The 19,440-nt window shown below is 38.3% G+C and overlaps 1 protein-coding gene across 1 annotated transcript in view; it reads left to right on the top strand.

Moving 5' to 3' along the window:
• Window positions 1-19,440, top strand: part of LPP (LIM domain containing preferred translocation partner in lipoma) — a 766,241-nt gene that overhangs the window by 621,952 nt on the left and 124,849 nt on the right. The window contains exon 8 of the mRNA XM_011999879.1: window positions 7,554-7,723. Coding sequence (XP_011855269.1) covers window positions 7,554-7,723 — 170 coding nt within the window. The remainder of the gene's footprint in view (window positions 1-7,553; window positions 7,724-19,440) is intronic.

Here is a 19,440-nt window from a genome sequence, read left to right as displayed (position 1 = left end):
GTGGTGGTGGTGGTAGTATTTTTGTTTGTGGTGGTGGTGGTGGTGGTGGTAGTAGTATTTTTGTTTTGTTTTTGCTGCTTTTCCTGAGAGTGGAAGTTGTTATCAAAAAGTTACTGTCATGACTACTGTGTGTAGATGTTATTAGTTTCGCCAAGGTTGGGAACAGGGCTTGTGTTGCCCAACTTGCTGCCCCTCTCGGCCTAATGTTAAAGTTCCAGTTTCCTAGAATGTAGCCCCTGGGAGATTTGGCACTAGCCATCACTGCATTCTAATACCCGGGAACAAGCTACTCTTTGTGGAACCCAGAAGCACACAGTCCTTGTTACAGCAATGGTTCTCAAACTCACATTCCTGATGGGAAGCTAGAGTCGAAGGGTCAACACCCAAGAGCTGCAGTGGAGGACTATCACTTTCACTAAGATCCCCTGAGACTTGTGGGGGTGGAGAAGTGATGCTGGACTGGCCCTTCCTCTTTCCCTGCAGGTGTTCATGGGTTCTGCTCCTAAACAATACTGATATAGGTCAGAATTATGATTGAATTATATATATAGAAACATATGCTGATTGAGAAAATGGTCAGACCTGGTTCCAGTCTCAGCCCCACTGCATTCTACCTTTGAGACTTTGGCCAGGTGATGGAACCTCGGGTTTCTTATCTAAAAAGGAGAATAATTGGTTGGTAAGACTAAATGAAAGAATGTATGTGAAGTGCTTAGGACAGTGCTGAGCACAGATAAAAATGCACAATAATTTTCTGTTTTTTGTTAGGTTCCTTCACAATACATATATTTACATCAGCAAAACATACTTGCTTTTGCAACCTTCTGTGGGACTCCCCCTCCTAATTTACCACCTCACCTGAAGGTGTAAGCTAAGCAAATCTCTATCTATAAATGAATCACATCGTGGTTAGACTTTATAACAACTTCCCCTTACCAGGAGATCACTCAGCCTTCACTTCATCTCATCTGGTTTGCTGCCCGGGCCTTTGTCCACTCATTCCTGAACTCCTGTCCCTGACGACCTTGGGGTTTTGGCTTGTCGTGTGTGTTGTGTTTTTCTTTTTTAACTTTAGCTTAATTTCTCTTTTTGGACTAAGATGTTAAAATGTTTCTTAATTTGACTGTCTCCGAAGGTGTTTTGTGTCTACCACTCATCCTAGTGGCAGTCATTGATCCTTTTCTTGTTGCGAGTGTCTGAGCGTGGGTGTGTGTGAGTGTGTATATGTATGTGTAGAGGGAAAAACAAGAGAGAGGGAAGCAGACATTGGAGCCACCTTTCCCCCACTGTCCACGGACCTGTTGAACCTGCAAGCCTCTCTACAGAATCAGATCTGTACAAGTACAGCGACAGAACTACATGTGTCCTACAGTCCAGTCTTTAAGATATGATAAAAACCCTTGTATTCACAGAGCTACGTGGCAGTAACCACAGGAGACTGGATATTGCTACATTATGTAAAGGCAGAGTCCCAAGAAAATAGTGAGAACTCAGTTTGATGCATCACGTGATATGTGATTTCTTACTTTGCATGGCTATCCATTGACATTCTTTGTGGATTCTGTATTGTCTAAGGCTACAGCAGTACCATATGATAAATTCATCGGCAACCCAAAAGAAGCCTGTTCTATCGGAGTGCTTCCAATTAATATAAGTAAACCGCTTTCTCTGGCTCAATGCTACCAAAATATTTTATGAGAAAATTTAGCTGATTCTGCTCATGTATATTTCCAATGGATGGAAAGCCATTGCAAACTTTTCAAACTAAAATATAAAGACAGCATTAGGGAGAATCCTCTCTGTGGTAAAAAACAACATGTATTATGATGCCTTAGGAATTTCTTTTTTTCAGCCAACTCGTGGTTGAGCAGTCTGTCCCCAGACTGTTTTGCATGCAGATGAAACCTGTTTGGGCGATACTTGTCAGCTTTTATTCTGACAAGCAGGACAGAAATAGGCACCCCCTGGAACACTGAGTTTGACTTGACTCAACATAGAATCACCTGGAGAGTTTTAAAAGTTTCTCTCCTGTAATATCCCACCCCCAGACCAATGAAATCAGAATCTTTGGAGTTGGGAACCAGGGATCAAGATTTTCTTTTAAGTTTCCTAGATGATTGCAATCTACAGGCAAGACTGAGTCACTGTCCTAGAATATAAGCAGCTTAAGAAACAAGTTGTCTATTATTACATGCCTCAATACTACAGAGTCCATGAAATAAAAGCTTTGGTCATAAGAAAATGCCACCATCCTAGAGCCTTCAGTTAACGTCATATGGGCCTGTCATATAAAGAATGCAAACTCATTCTGTTATCTTTTTGTGCCTTCAGTGGAAGATCATTTCTAAATCAGCTTAATGGAAATTGTGCTTCAGGAAAATAACTTCAGTAGCCATATGTAGGATAAATTGGAGCAGGTTTTGTTTCTAGGAATACGTTGCCATCATTTCACTACCCTTATATAATCCTATTGATTCAACTTTTAGAACCAAGACTTTTTTCAGAATATATTGAAGAATGTGCTTAATGGGAATGCTGATATATCATACAATTGGCATATAGAGCTTCCATTCATTATCATATTTAAAGGTACAATATTAATTTTGCTTGTGCTTAAAATGTCTATTATAATTCAAGTAGCAAGGAAGACATGAAGACAAATGTGACCTGGCTTGATGTCTGCCCATATTTAATACTTGACATTTGATGGTGAATAATGGGAAAGTTTGGGAGTGTGTCATCCCCAGTCACCATGGCATCAACTCCCAAAATGGCTATGGACAGCTTTGGTCCTGCCTCAAAACAAGCACTGCTTGCAAAAGAGGGTCTGTGGCTTATTTTTATCAGTTGTGTAGTGATCACAGGAAAAACATTTTTAATAAAAAGTTTATTTTGCCATCATGAAAGAAACAAATTCATATTACCAAAAGGGAAAATAAATATGACAAGCCAGCCCGGTGCACTGGTTCATGCCTGTAATCCCGGCACCTTGGGAGGCCAAGGTTGAAGGACTGCATGAGCCCAGGAGCTCGAGACCAGCCTGGGAAGCACGACAAGACCCTATCTCTATAGGAAAAAATTAAAAATTAGCTGGGTTTGGTGGCATGTGCCTGTAGTCCCAGCTACTGGTGGCAAGGGCTGAGGGAGGAGGATCACCTGAGCCCAGGAATTCAAGGGTGTAGTGAGCCATGATTGCACTATTGCTTTCCAGCCTGGGCAACAGAATGAGATCCTGTAAAAAAAAAATAAATAAATTAAAAAAATAAAAAAATAAAACTTGAAAACCCATACCACACTATTCTACTTCCCTTGTTCAACCTGTAGATTTGCCTGGAATGCCACTCTTCACCCATGCCGTTCATAAAAATGACTTGTTAACATTCTAACTCTTCAGATTAGCTCCATTACTAAGACTTCTGTAAAGCCTTTCTGTTGGTAAGAGGAAGTAAATCAGAGATATCAGAACAATCAGGAAGCCATTGCAATAGCCCTTGAAAGGAAGCGTGATTGGGTAGTAGGCGTGTGGTGGAAAGCAGGCATTTCCAAGACATTGCTGAGGTTGCTGTAGATGGGAGAGCGGAGGTGAAGGATAAGAATTGATGGCTGAATCTAGAGTCAGTACAAAGCAATATATAAAATAAGTAATAATATATAAACACCCTTTTTTGTTTTGTTTGGAAATCTTAATTCACTGACAAAGTTCCCCATAGGCTGCCGACCCTCTGTCATAGGATCTTTTGATTGACTGTGCTCAGCGTTGCCGACCAGCTCTTCACACCAGCCCTGGTCTGAGCTAATCGACTGTGTTTCCTTTGTGCTCCAATGCCTTGAAGTTCGGTACTATTCTCCTGGTTTCTTATGTTTAAAAGTGCTGAGATACTTGTCTAAAAGATGGGCGTTAAGATTGTGGTGTGCTTTTAATAATGTGTGATGTAAGTCCTTCTAGAGGCAAGCATACACTATGCTTGAGTAACTTTCTCTCCTTTCTGAATCTCTCCCTACAGGACATAGTTTGTAAATGTTTGTTCGTGTGAAAAGGAAAGATTTGGGTACCTTTTCTGTCCTGCTGATGTGTGGGGCTATTTTTATTTTTTGTTCTTTGCTCTTTTTCTGTACTTGTGATTTAAAGGTGCCAGACTGGTCGCCCTCAAGGCTAGTGTCCCCAGTGTATACCAAGAATAGAAAAAATAATGAGAGGCAGCAGAACTAGCTATGTCTGGGTCCAGCATATTAGGCTGACCCACTCTGGAGGAATATTCTCCAAAGCATAAAATAGATCATTCCTTAGGAAGACAGTCCATCTGTTTTCATAGCTGAGAAGGCAAAACCATGTCATGCCATCACAGAGCCACTGCATTGTTTTGGTATCCAAGCCATAGTCACCCATTCTCTCAGTGAGGGAAAACTAGAATGTGTTTCCGTCTTCCACCCCTACCTGTCAAAATTCCAACCTTGAAGGTTGGGTTCAAATGCTTCTTTCTCCACAAAACCTTTCCTGAGCCCCGGTGAATGCGGTTTTCCTTCCACATTCCGTAGCACTTGCTTCTAAGACGTGTGACATGCTTTGTCATGTGACTATTGCATGTAGGTTGTCTTGACTGGGAGAGGCACTGACATCGCTGAATTCATTTTTGTATATCACACAGAAGCAGAACATAGTTGTGGGCAAGAGTAGATACTTGAGGTTGAATAGATGGACCATTTCAAAGCTTATCTTTTCAGCCTGACCTTTAAGGCTTTGCTCTGGCCATTCCCTCTAAATCAGTGATTGAAGTTTGCTCCCAGATCCTCATGGGTAGCTATCAAACTCTCCATAAACCATGTAGGCGCAGGTTCTTGGATTCCAGGTATTACACTTTGGGCATCATAGTCTGAATCAAAATTGCTACTTCAGCTGCTTAGTAGACTGCCATTACCAATAGTTTAATATTTAATGAGAACTACTTTTGGGGAGGGGGGAAGTGTGGTCCACAGATCCCTGATAGCCCCTCATGTACTATGTAGTGAATCTGCTGGACACCTAGAAAAGGAAAGAGTAATGTAGAAAAAGGATTTTGTTGACCTGCCTGCATTTAACGAATGTGAAATGTAAAATTACAGCTTTCACAGGAATCTAATATGCTTTTAATAATCATATGGATTGTTAATCCATTTACTCCTAATCCCTAATTCGTTTTCTGCAATGAAATGTTGTCAAAAGGTGGCATGAAGCTGTTAGAATTTAAGCACAATTTTCAAACATAGCACAGTTTTGTGTGTGTGTGGTTTTGGTTTTTTTCCTTTTCAGAATAATTACAAAAATAGTGCCATATGAAATAGTTATGTTACTGTTGGCAGGAAAGTCCAAAATGTTATCTCATAATAAAAACAGGTACAAGTTCAGTCTTGGATAAAAACTTTTAAAGTCTGCCACAAACAAATACTATACAAAATTTTTTCATCAAATGTCAAGACTGTGGTATCAAGACTTTATAATGATATCAACTGTAGTGGTGACAGCTTAGTTGCCAATACTTTAACTCTTTTTCCAGCACTTCATATTTCTTTTTTTTTCTTTCTTTTCTTTTCTTTTTTGTTTTTTTTTTTTGGTTTTTTTTTTGGTTTTTTTTTTTTGAGACAGAGTCTCACTCTGTCCCCCAGGCTGAAGTGCAGTGGTGCCATCTCGGCTCACTGCACTGCCTCCCAGGTTCAAGCGATTCTCCTGCCTCAGCCTCCTGAGTAGCTGTGGTTACAGGCACGCACCACCATGGCCAGCTAGTTTTTGTATTTTTCATAGAGACGGAATTTCACCATGTTGACCAGGCTGGTCTTGAACTCCTCACCTCAGGTGATCCGCCCACCTCAGCCTCCCAAAGTGCTGGGATTGCAGGCATGAGCCACCACACCTAGCCTTCATATTTCTTATTCCTTAGAAAAAAAAAAACTTAAGGTGTATACTTTGGGTTATATTTAAAGTCGCATTCAAATCTCGCAACAGGATATAAAGAAATACTTTTCAGAGCCAAATACAACTGGAGAGAATTAGAAATAAATTTACCTTGTTTTCTCTCAGGTTGAAACATCTAGCCCTCCCATGTTTGAGTGTGAAATGGCTGTCAATCCAATGTGACGGACTGCTGAAAGCAGTCTTCAGTGACAAGTCTCTCCGTAATGCTCCCTCACGTCAGATCTGTGTTAATCCTGATGCACACAACTGGGAACAGGCACTGTAGCATAGTGGTTAAGAGCATAGATGCTGAAGTTAGACTGCTTAGGCTGGAAGTTAGTTAACCATTTGTGTGACTCAGTTTCCTCATCTGTAAAATAGGCATAATAACAGTACCTGCCTATACATCGTTGTGAATATGGAATGAATTATTATATCTAAAGCCCCTAGAAAAACGTCTGATGTATGTGAAGCACTGCATTTGCTATACCTTATCTATCAAAGCCTACAGCTTCTGACTGACATTCCCAGTGTTCTATAACTATTAGATAGAACTTTTTTTAACTTAGTAGAAACAAAGACTAGGAAAGGAAACTAGATGTGGACCTGAGGTCTGGGTCAAGATTCCCATGATGGAGGCAGATAGAGATATGGATGCCAACCAGCATAATGCCTCTCACTGATATAAATATTTGTCTGAATTTATATTTTATTGTTATTATTTAAAGCTTACGACAGATTTTAAAAACTGAAACCTGATGTCCATATGTAGGCCAGATGCCACATTAATCAATTTAAGAATGCTGGAGCTTTGCAGAATACTCATTGCATGAACAACGAGAACCGTGGCCCTGAGAGACTCAAAACCCTATAGTATATGAAACTATTGCAGGATGTGTGGATGTTCAAAGGAATAACAGACTTGGAAGCAATGTTCACTGAATTTTGATGTGTTAAAGGGTGTCAAGTCCAAGAGAGAGATAAGGTCTCAGAAGACAGAACTAGAACCATGGGGTAAGCAGTTAGAATAAGGAAGCATTATGGCTCGATAGGAGAAAGAAACTTTTAGCCTTCAAAGCGATCTAGAAATTAAAGGACTGCCTCGTGATCTGCCTGTCACAGAGGGCTGGCTGCAGAGGTTTTACAATCGGGGCTTTTGTAAAAGGACCTAAAATTTGAGTTTGGACCCAGTTATCCTATATTCTAACTGAATGTGTAGAATCCCCAAGAAGAAAGGCTCTTCTGTACTGTTTTATAGATTGTGCCTTCCACTCCAAACATCCTGAGTCATGTTCCTTTTATACTTGCATGTGAGATGAGAGTCAGAGCACTGACCTCAAAGCCAGCGACTGGGTTCTACTGTTCCTTTCTGCAAGAACTTAGACTATGAGACTCAACCTCCTCAGCTGCTTATTGGAAAATCCCCACCATGCCAATCTTGCAGAGGATGGGGTGGCTGTACTGGTCATCTTGCTGGGGTAATGGGGTAATAGTACTGGAGTAATGACGGCAGGTGTGGTGGTTCTGTTGCCACTGGTGTTGTGAACCTGCTCTCTCCTCCACTTTGGCTTTAGCAGGACTGAAGTGCTCCCTGGTGTGTTCTTATCAAACCCTTTTTTTTTTCCAGGCCGCTGTGCTCGGTGTGGAGAAAACGTAGTTGGGGAAGGTACAGGATGCACTGCCATGGATCAGGTCTTCCACGTGGATTGTTTTACCTGCATCATCTGCAACAACAAGCTCCGAGGGCAGCCGTTCTATGCTGTGGAAAAGAAAGCATACTGTGAGCCCTGCTACATTGTAAGTTCCAGATTTGTTCCTCAAACGCTTTGCAAAGATGTCTTCTGTGGCTGAATGGCAGTCACTCCACATGGAATATAGCCATCAGATCTTTACTTCTTCCTAGACTTCAAAATGTGTGTGGTGTGTGTGTGCGTGCGTGCGTAAATTAGCATGTTGTAATTTTTTTCTACACATCCCCCATTCATATGCGATCAGAAAGGTGTATTAGCGTGGGACTGCCCTTCAGTTACTGGTCTGCTGGGAAGATCATTAGCCTGTGGCTTTTAAGCATGTATGTACAAGCTAAAATTTTCTTTCTTGAAGCATCAGAAAGCTTTCCAAGTAGCTGACTCACACCTCTTATAAGATCTCACCCTATGTTTGAAGTGCCCAGTATTTTCAGGGAAACTTTACAGAATCTCTGGACTTGTCAGTTCTCTTCCGGAATACTGGGCCCTTTGAGTCACTTTTTATCTACCAAAATGTTTCTTCCCCCTCTTATCCAACAGGTGCAATGATGTAAACAGGGGAACTGTTTTTTATAAAGCACCTTAGAGAGAAATGAACAATAATGCTGACTGAGCTAATCATTGTTTTCTTTTATTACAGAACACAATACTATATTTTAATAATATCCCTGGGTAACTAAAAAATTCTCAGTCATGTTACCTTAGAGTTTTTGCAATGCTCCTTACTTAATCTACCTATTAAACTATTCTCTGTTAGAATAATTTGATGAATGAACACAGGCTTTTTTCATCTAGTGTAAGTTTCTTTGCTATCCTTCAGCATGATTTTAATCTTTGTTTAACACATGTTGATGGGAAAAGTAGTGTTTTTATTTGTTTGTTATGTAAACCCACAAAACAGTCATGGTTTGTCCGTCAGTGCCCAGGGATTTCAACATAAAAGAAACCTTGGTTTCTTCACCAAGGTATTGGGAGTCATACTTGGCTTTACAAGGTTCACATTTATTGAAGACTTTTTGGGCCTGGTTGGTATTTTCCTATAACTTGGCAGCTCTAACTCATTGTAACCTTGGGGTCTGTAGCACAGATCTGGAAGTTCGTCAAGATTAAGACTTTGTAGGATTAAATGTGGCTTTGCATCTGTCTTAGGTTCAATTTTATTTCATTTTCTTTCCAAAGGTAACTTAAACACACGTAACATCATTTCTTTCCAAAGGTAACTTAAACACATGTAGAGCCATACAGTGGTAGAGTTGGAAAAAAAAATCTTAAAATCGTTTGCGTAATTACCCTCTTTAGCAATGAGAATGCCAAGACATGGAGAGGAGGAAAGCGACTTCGTATGACCTATCATTAGTGTCAGAACCAAGGCTGCATTCCGTTATTCACACTCCACAGTCTTAGATTCTTTGCAGATGCTACGTGGTTTTCGTTTTCCTACATACAGCCACCCCTATCCTCTGCAAGATTGGCATGGTGGGGATTTCCCGTTAATCAACTAAGGAGGTTGAGTCTCATAGTCTAAGCTCTTGCACAAAGGAACAGTAGAACCCAGTCGCTGGCTTTGAGGTCAGTGCTCTGACTCTCATCTCACATGCAAGTATAAAAGGAACATGACTCAGGATGTTTGGAGTGGAAGGCACAATCTATAAAACAGTACAGAAGAACCTTTCTTCTAGGAGATTCTACACATTCAGTGGAGGACAGAGCAGGTTCATAACAGTACACAACAGTACAGTAATGTACTGTTGATCTAGAAGGAGCAATTATGCACAAGGGGAAGTCTAGTAAACAAAAGCTTACCTCTTTAGAATATCAGAATATTTCAAATATCACCCTTTGAAATCTGTATTGAAAAAAGAAAGGCATTACATACTTCCTTGCCTCTTGAAACAGACCAAACCGGGTGTCATTCACAATGGCTTGGGACCACGTCTATGAAGTTATTTATTGCCATGAGCCCTAAGGTAGTGATGTTGGCAGAGTGTGTAGAGGCACCCAGGATTGTCCTTACACCAAGTAAATACATACTGCTGTGTTATTTTATAGCTCTTGTGTCTATTTTTTATCCCTTTTTGACTCCATGGTTGATTTTTGCTACTTTAATGATGCTACTGTGGCAGCCTTCTTCAGTTGTTTTGTTTCAACCCTTGTTAGCTAGAAATCATATAGACAGTATTGGGAAACAGTGTAACAGGGTGGGAAGAACATGAGTTTGAATTTGGTTCCATCACTTAATGCTTCTTCTCCTTGGGAAAGTTATTTATTCTTTCTAAGTATTAGTTGCCTCATCTATATAATGGGGATGATGGCAGTTATTTTCCCCAAAGGCTCATGAAGAAGAAATGAGACAATCCTTGTAAAGCACACTGGGCCTCTTCAGGGAAAGTAGTAGAATAAATGTTATTCTGGGATTAACTTTAATGAAGTTTCTGGACCTGTTTAATATTTCTGAATGTGGGAACCTTACATGTGCGGTGAAATTCACTGGGCTTTAGGAAATTATTATAACCTCTCAGACATACTCTTCCCATTTTTACATGTTTGCTTGCTTTTCTGAGTGTGTAACAAAACTGGAGAAGGTCTAATCTGACTAAATAATAGGTTTCTGTAGTGTGTGGGTTCAAGTTTCTATCTCCATTCCAGGCATAGGATGGGTCTCTGTGATTCTGTAGGACGCCAGCCCCTTCTTCTTTGGTTTGTTGTTACTATACTATGCTTATGACAAGGAAAACTATCTGGGAGAGGTTTAATTACATACTTGGAAGAGCTGGATGAATTCAAATAATGGAAATTCTAACCTTTTTTTTTTACTCATTTTCCTCATAAGAACATTTAATCAAGGTTTTTCTTTAATGAGATCTATTTGTGGCGACTCTAAAATGTAATTTAATTCTTATCAGAATTCAGTTAAGCTTTACTCAAAGACCCTTGTTCAATATTGATTCGAGTTTAGCACAGCCCTCAAGCCCTCAGATGGATGTATCAGAACTTTAATTTCTTCTGAACTTTTATAAGTCCAATAGGCTGCATACTAGAAGTGTATGGAGGTTGAGGAAACTGGGCAAATGAAATAAAACAAGTTTGCTTTGAAGATAGTTTGCATTAAGGAGGATCCTAGAACTGTGCATCTCTCTTGGAACCAAAGGCCTTAGAACTGGAGGCATTTTCTATGTGATCCAGCAAAATTGCCTTTGGTTACACTGTTGAAAACTAATGTCTAAAAGGTATTCCATACAAACCAGAGCAAACCTAATCCTTGGCCATCAGTCAGTGTGTCTTTTTTTTTTTTTTTTTTTAATTGATGGAATGAGAATATTCAAGATGGTGGCTTAATTATTTTTGTATAAGGACCACCATGTTTGATACTCTGAGTTCAGGAATGAGACCAGTCTAGTATAAATTAAATTTACTTCTGCCTAAATTGGTTGTTGATCAACTTAAGATCCTATTAAAATGAAATAGTTACATGATTTTGAGGGAAAATGCACCAGCAATGTCTTCAGCGTTGGTTCAATGATTTTTAATATTTTCCCGTGGTTTATTGAGTTTGTTCTTAATCCTCATGCTTAAGTAGGTATGATTAAACAGTCTGATTCAGTATAGCATTGTAATTCTCTTTAATCATTTTACATATTTTGTTTTCTATTTTTTATTTATTAACCTAATACAAATGTTCATATAGTTTTGCATTGTTAGTATTCATTTTTAACTTTTTATCTGTTTAGTTTTACGTTTGGATTACACACTTCATTTTAAAACCATTTGCCAGTCAAAAGATAGTGTGTGTTTTGCAATCTTTTAGAATTGTAAATAACATGCCTATAGTTAATAAAAACTTTATTTTTTATTTTGAATTACATCCTTAGCATAAATTCTTTGATTTGTATTACCAAATCAAATTTAATCTGGAAGACTTTTGTGTTACCTTGCTAGATTTCTTTAGAAATATTTTTCTAACTTATAGAACCATCAACAATAATGAAACTATATGTTAAAATGCAATCTATCCCCTATGGGAGAAGTTTATTTATATTTTTTGAACGAATGTAATAAGCACATTATGTCATAGTTATTTTAGGTTTCTGTAATTATTAGCAAAATCAATGAGATGCTTCTCTTCTTTGGTGATATGTCTCTTGAAAGCCTAGTTTTGGTTATTCTTATATATTTGAATATGTAAACAGATTAAAATAAAGATCACTAAAACTTTGTTGGGAAGTGATATAAATAGAATGTATTTATCCTAATTCTAGCTCTCCTGGTATGACCTTGGGTAAATCATTTAGCTCCTGAGTATCGGTGTCCTCATTTATGAAAGGGAGATATTAATTTCTTCCAGGTCTTCAAAGATAAGGAATAAGCAGTTGCGATATTTTGTATACATGAAATTATTTACATATATTAATATAAGTGCTTAATCTGATTAATAGAATTTTTATCATTGCTTTTTTTTCCATTTAGTATAATGTGATACAATATAGAAACCCTGTAAATCTGGGGCAATTTCTTGGCTGTAGTTGCTATGGAACTAGTGAAATCAATAAATGTCATGGAAGGAATATAAGGACACATATTAGAAGAAGAGGTTCATGCTTTGCTTACGAAGATTTTTTATGTTGGTGTGAATATGAAGGGCAGCAACAACGCCTCCTGCTTATGTACCCTTCTGCACATAAAGAGACAGCCTTACACATAAGTATAGTTTTAGAAAAAGAATTGCTGTTTTATTTCTAGCATTACCAAGGAGTCTGGGCCTAGGGACAAAGTGCATCCGAAATTCTCAGCAAAAGTCTGTTTACGAAGTGGCAGCCAAGGATCCTCCCCTGAGCCAGTGTTTTCACTCACAGTGGATGGAATCCAGGTCCTAACTCTCTGACTACAGAAGGTGGTGCAGACATTTTCACTAGAGTTGAAATCCAAATGATTAAAGGGCCTCTGGAAATAGGAGGCCAACTCCACAGGAGACTAAACACTTCAAGGTACCTGAAACTTGGCGCATTAGTGACCAACACACTAGCAGCCTTTTGCTCCCTTATGTCACCAAATGGCTACAGTTAAAACATTCTAACTTTTCAGCTTGCATTAAGAGGTAGTTTTTGTACCTCTGCAGGAAAGCTGTTCTTTTATATACTCCATTCGTCTTAATAAAATGTTTTAAAAGCACTTATGGCCAGTGCTTTATGTGGATGTTGGGAAAGGAAGCAAGAGTTTGGACTAAACCTGAAAAATCCACATGAACTTTCTTCCTTTTTTTCTAATTGCCTACCTCTGCTCTCTCACCTCCGAGGAGTGTTTGTCTGTGCCTCTTGTCTCTCTTTCTCTCTCACACAACACACACACACACACACACACACACACACACACACACACTTTCTTCTTGATGTTACATCATCATTTCACCAGAACTCTCCCAGGAAGAAGAAAAATGGTTCAAGAAAGGGAAAAATGTGTCAAGCACTCTCTTGAGAGGTTAAGCATGTTACCCACTGGGAATAGTTATCTCTTCCATTCATACAGCCCCTTCCATTTTCTAATGCTACCAAGCATCTGTGACTGCATGCTGTCAGGCCTAGCAGAGCCCTTGTGAAATAGATAATGGGGAGACTATTAGTCTCATTTTACAAATGTGGTTCTGATGTTTTCAAAGTAAATGACAAAACAGAGACTATGAACAGCTTTTATAATTTGTACTTTATTGCTTGGCCCATGCTAACATCTGTGCTAACATTCAGCAACTAAGTTTTTATGTATTTATTTTATTTTATTTTTTGTATTTTTTGAGATGTGATCTTGCTGTTGTTGCCCAGGCTGAACTCGAACTCCTGGGCTAAAATGATCTTCCTGCCTCAGTCCCCAAGTAGCTAGGACTACAGGCTTGCACCACCACGCGCAACATGCAACTTAATGTTCAACTTTCTTTTCTTTTTTTTTTTTTTTTTTTTTTTGAGACAAGGTCTCTCTCTGTCGCCCAGGCTGTAGTGCGGTGGCACGTTCTCGGCTCACTGCAACCTCTACCTCCTGGATTCAAGCAATTCTCCTGCCTTAGCCTCCTGAGTAGCTGGGATTACAGGCGCCCACCACCACGCCCGGCTGATTTTTGTATTTTTTCGTAGAGATGGGGTTTAACCATGTTGGCCAGGCTGGTCTCAAACTCCTGACCTCAAGTGATCCACGGCCTTGGCCTCCCAAAGCACTGGGACTACAGGCGTGAGCCACCGCGCCTGGCCCATGTTCAACTTTCCACGTGAAGATACTGACAGCCTCCAACTACTCAGATTTAAAATCAGGTATCATTATAGCCTCTTCCCCCAAAATTTTAATTGATAACCACCTGACTCATGCTTTCCAGTATTACAGAACCTGAAATGCTAAACTTCTACTGATGAAAAACCATAAGCCCTTGTATTTTCTTGAGCATTTGAGGCCTTAAGAGGAAAAAAAAAAATGGTTAAAAATATTTATAACAACTGACATTGACATTAACATTTGCTCAGTGCTTTAACTTTTACGAAGCACTTTTATTTTATCGTATTACCCTCTAATGATCCTAGGAAATAGTTACAGTTATTTTTGCCTTCATTTCCAGTAGCAAGAAACTGAATCTTAGAAAGTGTCAGCTTGCTCAGTTCCATGGAATACGAGTGTCAGAGCTAATACTTGACCCTAGGCCTCTGATTCCCAAGTCCGGCTATCTCTACATCTAACAGAAAACACTGGAAATCCCATTTGCTGTTGCTAGGTTACCACTTTCCTATGGTGGTAATTCTTTTTTAAAATCCTAAGTTTTTCATTAGTGTATGCCCATTAGAGAAAAATTAGCAAATAGAAGACAGGTATGTAATTCTCTTCTCTCAATATAATAGTTCACATTGTATCATGCACTTCTTTTCTATTATGTTTACCTGTGGGTATGGAAGTGTGTATATAAATGCAATCACACATCTGTATACATGTGGTTACAGACACACATACGCACGCGCACACATACACACACACACACAATGAGATCATACCTTAACTATTGGTTAGTACCTTGCTTTTGTTACGTAACAGTATATCAAACTTTGCTTTCTTTACAGTCTCTTTTAAATATTCTTGAACCATTGAAAAAGAATATATGTCACCTACATATCCTTTCTGAAGGTTGATTCCAGGAAATTTTCCAACAGACAAATAACCTAATCAAAATAATGTGCACAGGAGATGCATAGTGAATAAAACAATGAAAAGCAATGAAGTAAAAAAACTCCTGGTTAAAAAATAAAGGGGCAAAGATGTAGTAGTAAATTCAGACCAAAATAAGATAATGTTAATTACCTACTAACTACAGTATTCACAGAAGACAAAGTACAATTCAGTACAAAACTATCAAGCAGTCTGAAGAACATTACTTTTTGATAAATATCACAGTTCCCAGTGAAGAATAGCCCTGAGCTTTCCTTCATTAAGTATCATTATATTGAAATGTATAATTTAAAAATACTGATGAAGTAACAGATAAGAACGGTGAAAACATAATTCTTTATAAAACCTTAACATATTCCTTTTAGTCTTTGACAAATCATAAAATGGAGTTAAATAATATGATTGATAACATTGATTTAATCTATGTACATTGATCTATGCAAACAAAGAGTTTCTATCTTCTTTCTAAAACTGCATGGAAGATTTAGAAAAACATTTATTATATCAAAGTCTAATAGGAAATTGTAGACAGTTCCTAATGTGGCAGGCAGAGTTACATGTAGCCATATAGTAAAACAAGAAATGAATAAATACATAAGCACACTCTTGGGTTAAAGAATCTTAGAAAGTAGTGATGATGCTAACACTGCATAGCAATGAGAATGGGATGCAGCCAGCATAGAATGCCAAGTAATACTAGTCTTATTAATTGCAACAGGAAACAGAGCATATGTATTGACTCAAAAAACTAGAACGGGACAAGAAAATCAATCTTAAAGAAATCCATTAAAATAAAACATTGTTGATAAGTTGAAAAATACTGGAACATTTAGATCTGGGGATGATATTTTGAAAAGAGCAGTGAAATAAACATTGGGTTAAGATAATCAAGAAAGAAACAAAAACTGCAAAAAAGATTAGGAATGAAAAAGACACTCAGCATAGATACAGATGACATTTTAAAATTATTGCACTTAAAATTTTATATGAGAGATTATGTTCTATGCAAATCTAAAATACAGGTGAGAGAAGCTTGAATAAACTCATAAATACAGATAGAATGTGAAACTATTACTTGCAAAAGAGCCAGAAAAATTTCACTAATAAAAGTTTTCTGATCTCCAAAGAACAAATGATTTCTGTGCTATTTCAACTTTAAGAGCCTAGCAAAAAACGAGAAGCTTACCAAATCATTTTATAAAGCTAGCATGCTCCCAATAGTAATACCTAACTTAGGTTACCCCCAGAAGACAATTCTGTGATAATCTAACTTTCATAAATGCAGAAATCCTAAGTGAAATATTAGCAAATTGAATACCACATAACAAAACATTCCAGTTATTCCATATTCAGTGCCAGTGCTAGAATAATTAGGAATCTTTTACCGTAATTTGCTATATTGATATATCAAAATTTAAAAAAACTAGTAATCTCCATAGATGCTTTTCATTAAAAGGGCGTTTAATAAAATTTTTCATACGTTCTTATTTAAAAACAAAAACAATGGCAATAATGCAAAATAAACTCTAAGTAGTATTTACATATTTTGATTTATTATGCATCATTCCTAATATATATAAAGATATGAAGCATAATGAATGATAAAGGTCCATGACCTGTTATCCAATTTAAGAAATAAAACATTAAAACTTCAGTAGATATCCCTTGGGTTCTATTCCATGATCATGTTCCCCCAGAGAGAGCCACTATTCTAAATTTGTTTTTTATCATGTTCATGTATTTCTTTAAACAATATGTAGTGTTGTGAGCACATAGTATTTCTTAATTTTAAATACATGGCATTATATTATTTGTATTAGTGGGAGATTTTTCCACTCAACATCTTAAGACTGTATGTATATACAGTCATTTACGAATGATGTGATTATGCTTCTAGGGAATCTGAAAAATTTTTAATATTGGAATAATGAAAGTTTAGTGAGCTGACAAAATAAAAATGACAATTTTAGGTTTATAAAATATAACAGAAAAGTGTCCTCATAGGGAAGCAATAAAAAATATAAAATATCTAGGTAAAACTTTAAAAAGTATAAATGATCTAAGTGAGGAATGCTAAAAAAGTTTTCCATGGATAATTAACTGATGAGCAAAATGTATATTTTGGGGATTGAGTATGCTTTGGAAAGCCTCTCTCATTTCAACAGACATTCATATTATCACCCTTTATTATACAACAATGTTTTCAGTGGGGCAATGAATAGTTACTACACTCTCCTTTGCTAATGGTATTTATTTAGCCCTTTCAACCAAATATCCCCCAGCCCGCTGCTCATCTTAGTTACTGCTCACCACATCCTTGCAGGTTCCAAGGCAGCCCTTACTTGGAAAGGAAAGAGAGGCACAGACCTGTAAGTGGATTGCCCAGAACAACAAAGAGGCCTAGCTGAACGTAACCCTTTCTTCCCAGTTCCTGTTCCAAACCATATTAACTGCTGTTGTCATAGAATTAGAATGCTTTTTAAAGGCCAGCAGGAACCTTAGAAATTCAGTATGCCATTTTATAGCTGAGAAAGCTAAATCCCAAGAAAGCTGAGTGTTTTGCCTGAGCATATACGATTTATTAACGGCAGAGGTGGGACTAGAAACCGTGAGTCTTCATGAAGCCTTCAAAGAACTACTTTCTTTGGGACTGACATGAAGGATTTAAACATTTGTGGCTACAGGTCCAGAGAGACATCCCTAGAAAATGTTGGGATTAGTAAGGTTTTGGTTGGCGAGTGTAAAAATAGGACAGCGTTTGCTTTCACCCTAACCAGAATGAAGAGTCTCAGATTTCCAGGTTAAATGCCTCTGAAACTTTATTCTAGAACCTTCCCGCTGCCCTAGTTTGTTTAAGTCAAGCATGAACTCACCACTCAATGTTTGCCAGAGTTTGGATGAATGTCAGCATCAGGCCACTGTAATAATGGTTTAAGATTATTTAATCCCATTACTTATACACTTCATTAGGCTGAGTGAATTGTTGGCAGTGGTTCAGTAAACTTCCTCCTTTAGAGATAAAAGGATGGAAAGAAAATAGGAACCTATTCCTCATTTTCTTTCATAGTTATCTTATAATTCCTTTTTTTTTTTTGAGATGGGGTCTTGCTCTGTGGCCCAGGCTGGAGTGCAGTGGCGCAATCTCAGCTCACTGCAAGCTCCGCCTCCCGGGTTCACACCATTCTCCTGCCTCAGCCTCCCGAGTAGCTGGGACTACAGGCACCCACCACCACTCCTGGCTAATTTTTGTATTTTTAACAGAGGCAGGGTTTCACAGTGTTAGCAAGGTGGTCTCGATCTCCTGACCTCATGATCCGCCTGCCTCAGCCTCCCAAAGTGCTGGGATTACAGGGGTGAGCCACCGCGCCCAGCCATAATTCTTAATGGATAAAGGAATGATAATTACCCAGCTGTAGCATGGACTCCCTGTTAGTACGGCCTCCTAAAATACTCTGTATTCTCAGGAGAAAGAAATGTTTGTAACCTTATATTCTCTATTAGAAGAAACTGGACAGTGGCAGAGAAGAGAGGGTGTGTCTGTGTGATCAGGCCATAAAGTTAATCTTAAAAATAAACCTGAAAATAAGTTCAAAGATTCTAGGTATGAGCGCCTTTCGTGTAGTAGGGCTAGTATGAGGCAGTAAATGATTTTAAAGAAAGAATATAGAATTTAAAGTCAGACCTGGTTCACACTCAGTCAGCTGCTAATTCTGCATTCTTCCCTTTTCTTTTAGCTTCAGTTTCCTCACACTTAGAATGAAAACAAACAATAAGAGGAAACCAGTTTGTTATATGTTCTCACATCTGACTTTGTAAAACAGTTTGAAAACGTTAGCATGGTCAGCTCCAGGATCATCCCATGCAGGCATTGAGTGTTACATCTTTCCCTTCTTTGTAGTTTATTTTGCCCAGATGGATCTGCATTCATTTGTACCATCTATCATAATATTGTAGAATTCACTAATTCTATTATAGAATTCACATTATGTATTATAACATTATGGAATTCACTAATAATATTGTAGATGTCACTAATAATTCATGAAAGGAATAAATTCATTTGTCATCTTATCAAAAAAACTAAACTAAAATAAAATAAAATAAAAAAAGGCCGGGCACAGTAGCTCATGCCTGTGATCCTAGCACGTTGGGAGGCCGAGGAGGGCAGATCAACTGAGGTCAGGAGTTCGAGACCAGCCTGGCTAATATAGTGAAACCCCATCTCTACTAAAAATACAAAAATTAGCTGAGTGTGGTGGCATATGCCTGTAATCCCAGCTACTCAGGAGGCTGAGGCAGGAGAATAACTTGAACCCGGGAGGCGGAGGTTGCAGTGAGCTGGGATTGTGCCACTGCACTCCAGCCTGGGCGACAGAGTGAAACACCATCTCAAAAAAAAAAAAAAAAAAAAGAAAGATAGAGAGAAAGGAAGGAAGGAGAGGAAGGGAAAGAAAGAAAAGAAAAGAAAGAGAAAGAAAGAAAGAGGCACTTGGATGAAAGTACCGTTTCTTACCTCACATGGTTATAGGGTGAAACGGAGAGGACAGGGCTGAACAAAAATCAGTGTGGGGGCTTCAA

Source organism: Mandrillus leucophaeus, unplaced genomic scaffold (assembly GCF_000951045.1).
Source record: "Mandrillus leucophaeus isolate KB7577 unplaced genomic scaffold, Mleu.le_1.0 Scaffold607, whole genome shotgun sequence".
Lineage (NCBI taxonomy): Eukaryota > Metazoa > Chordata > Mammalia > Primates > Cercopithecidae > Mandrillus > Mandrillus leucophaeus.
Note: the sequence above shows the minus strand (reverse complement) of the source record. Positions and strands in the feature narration are given on the sequence as shown.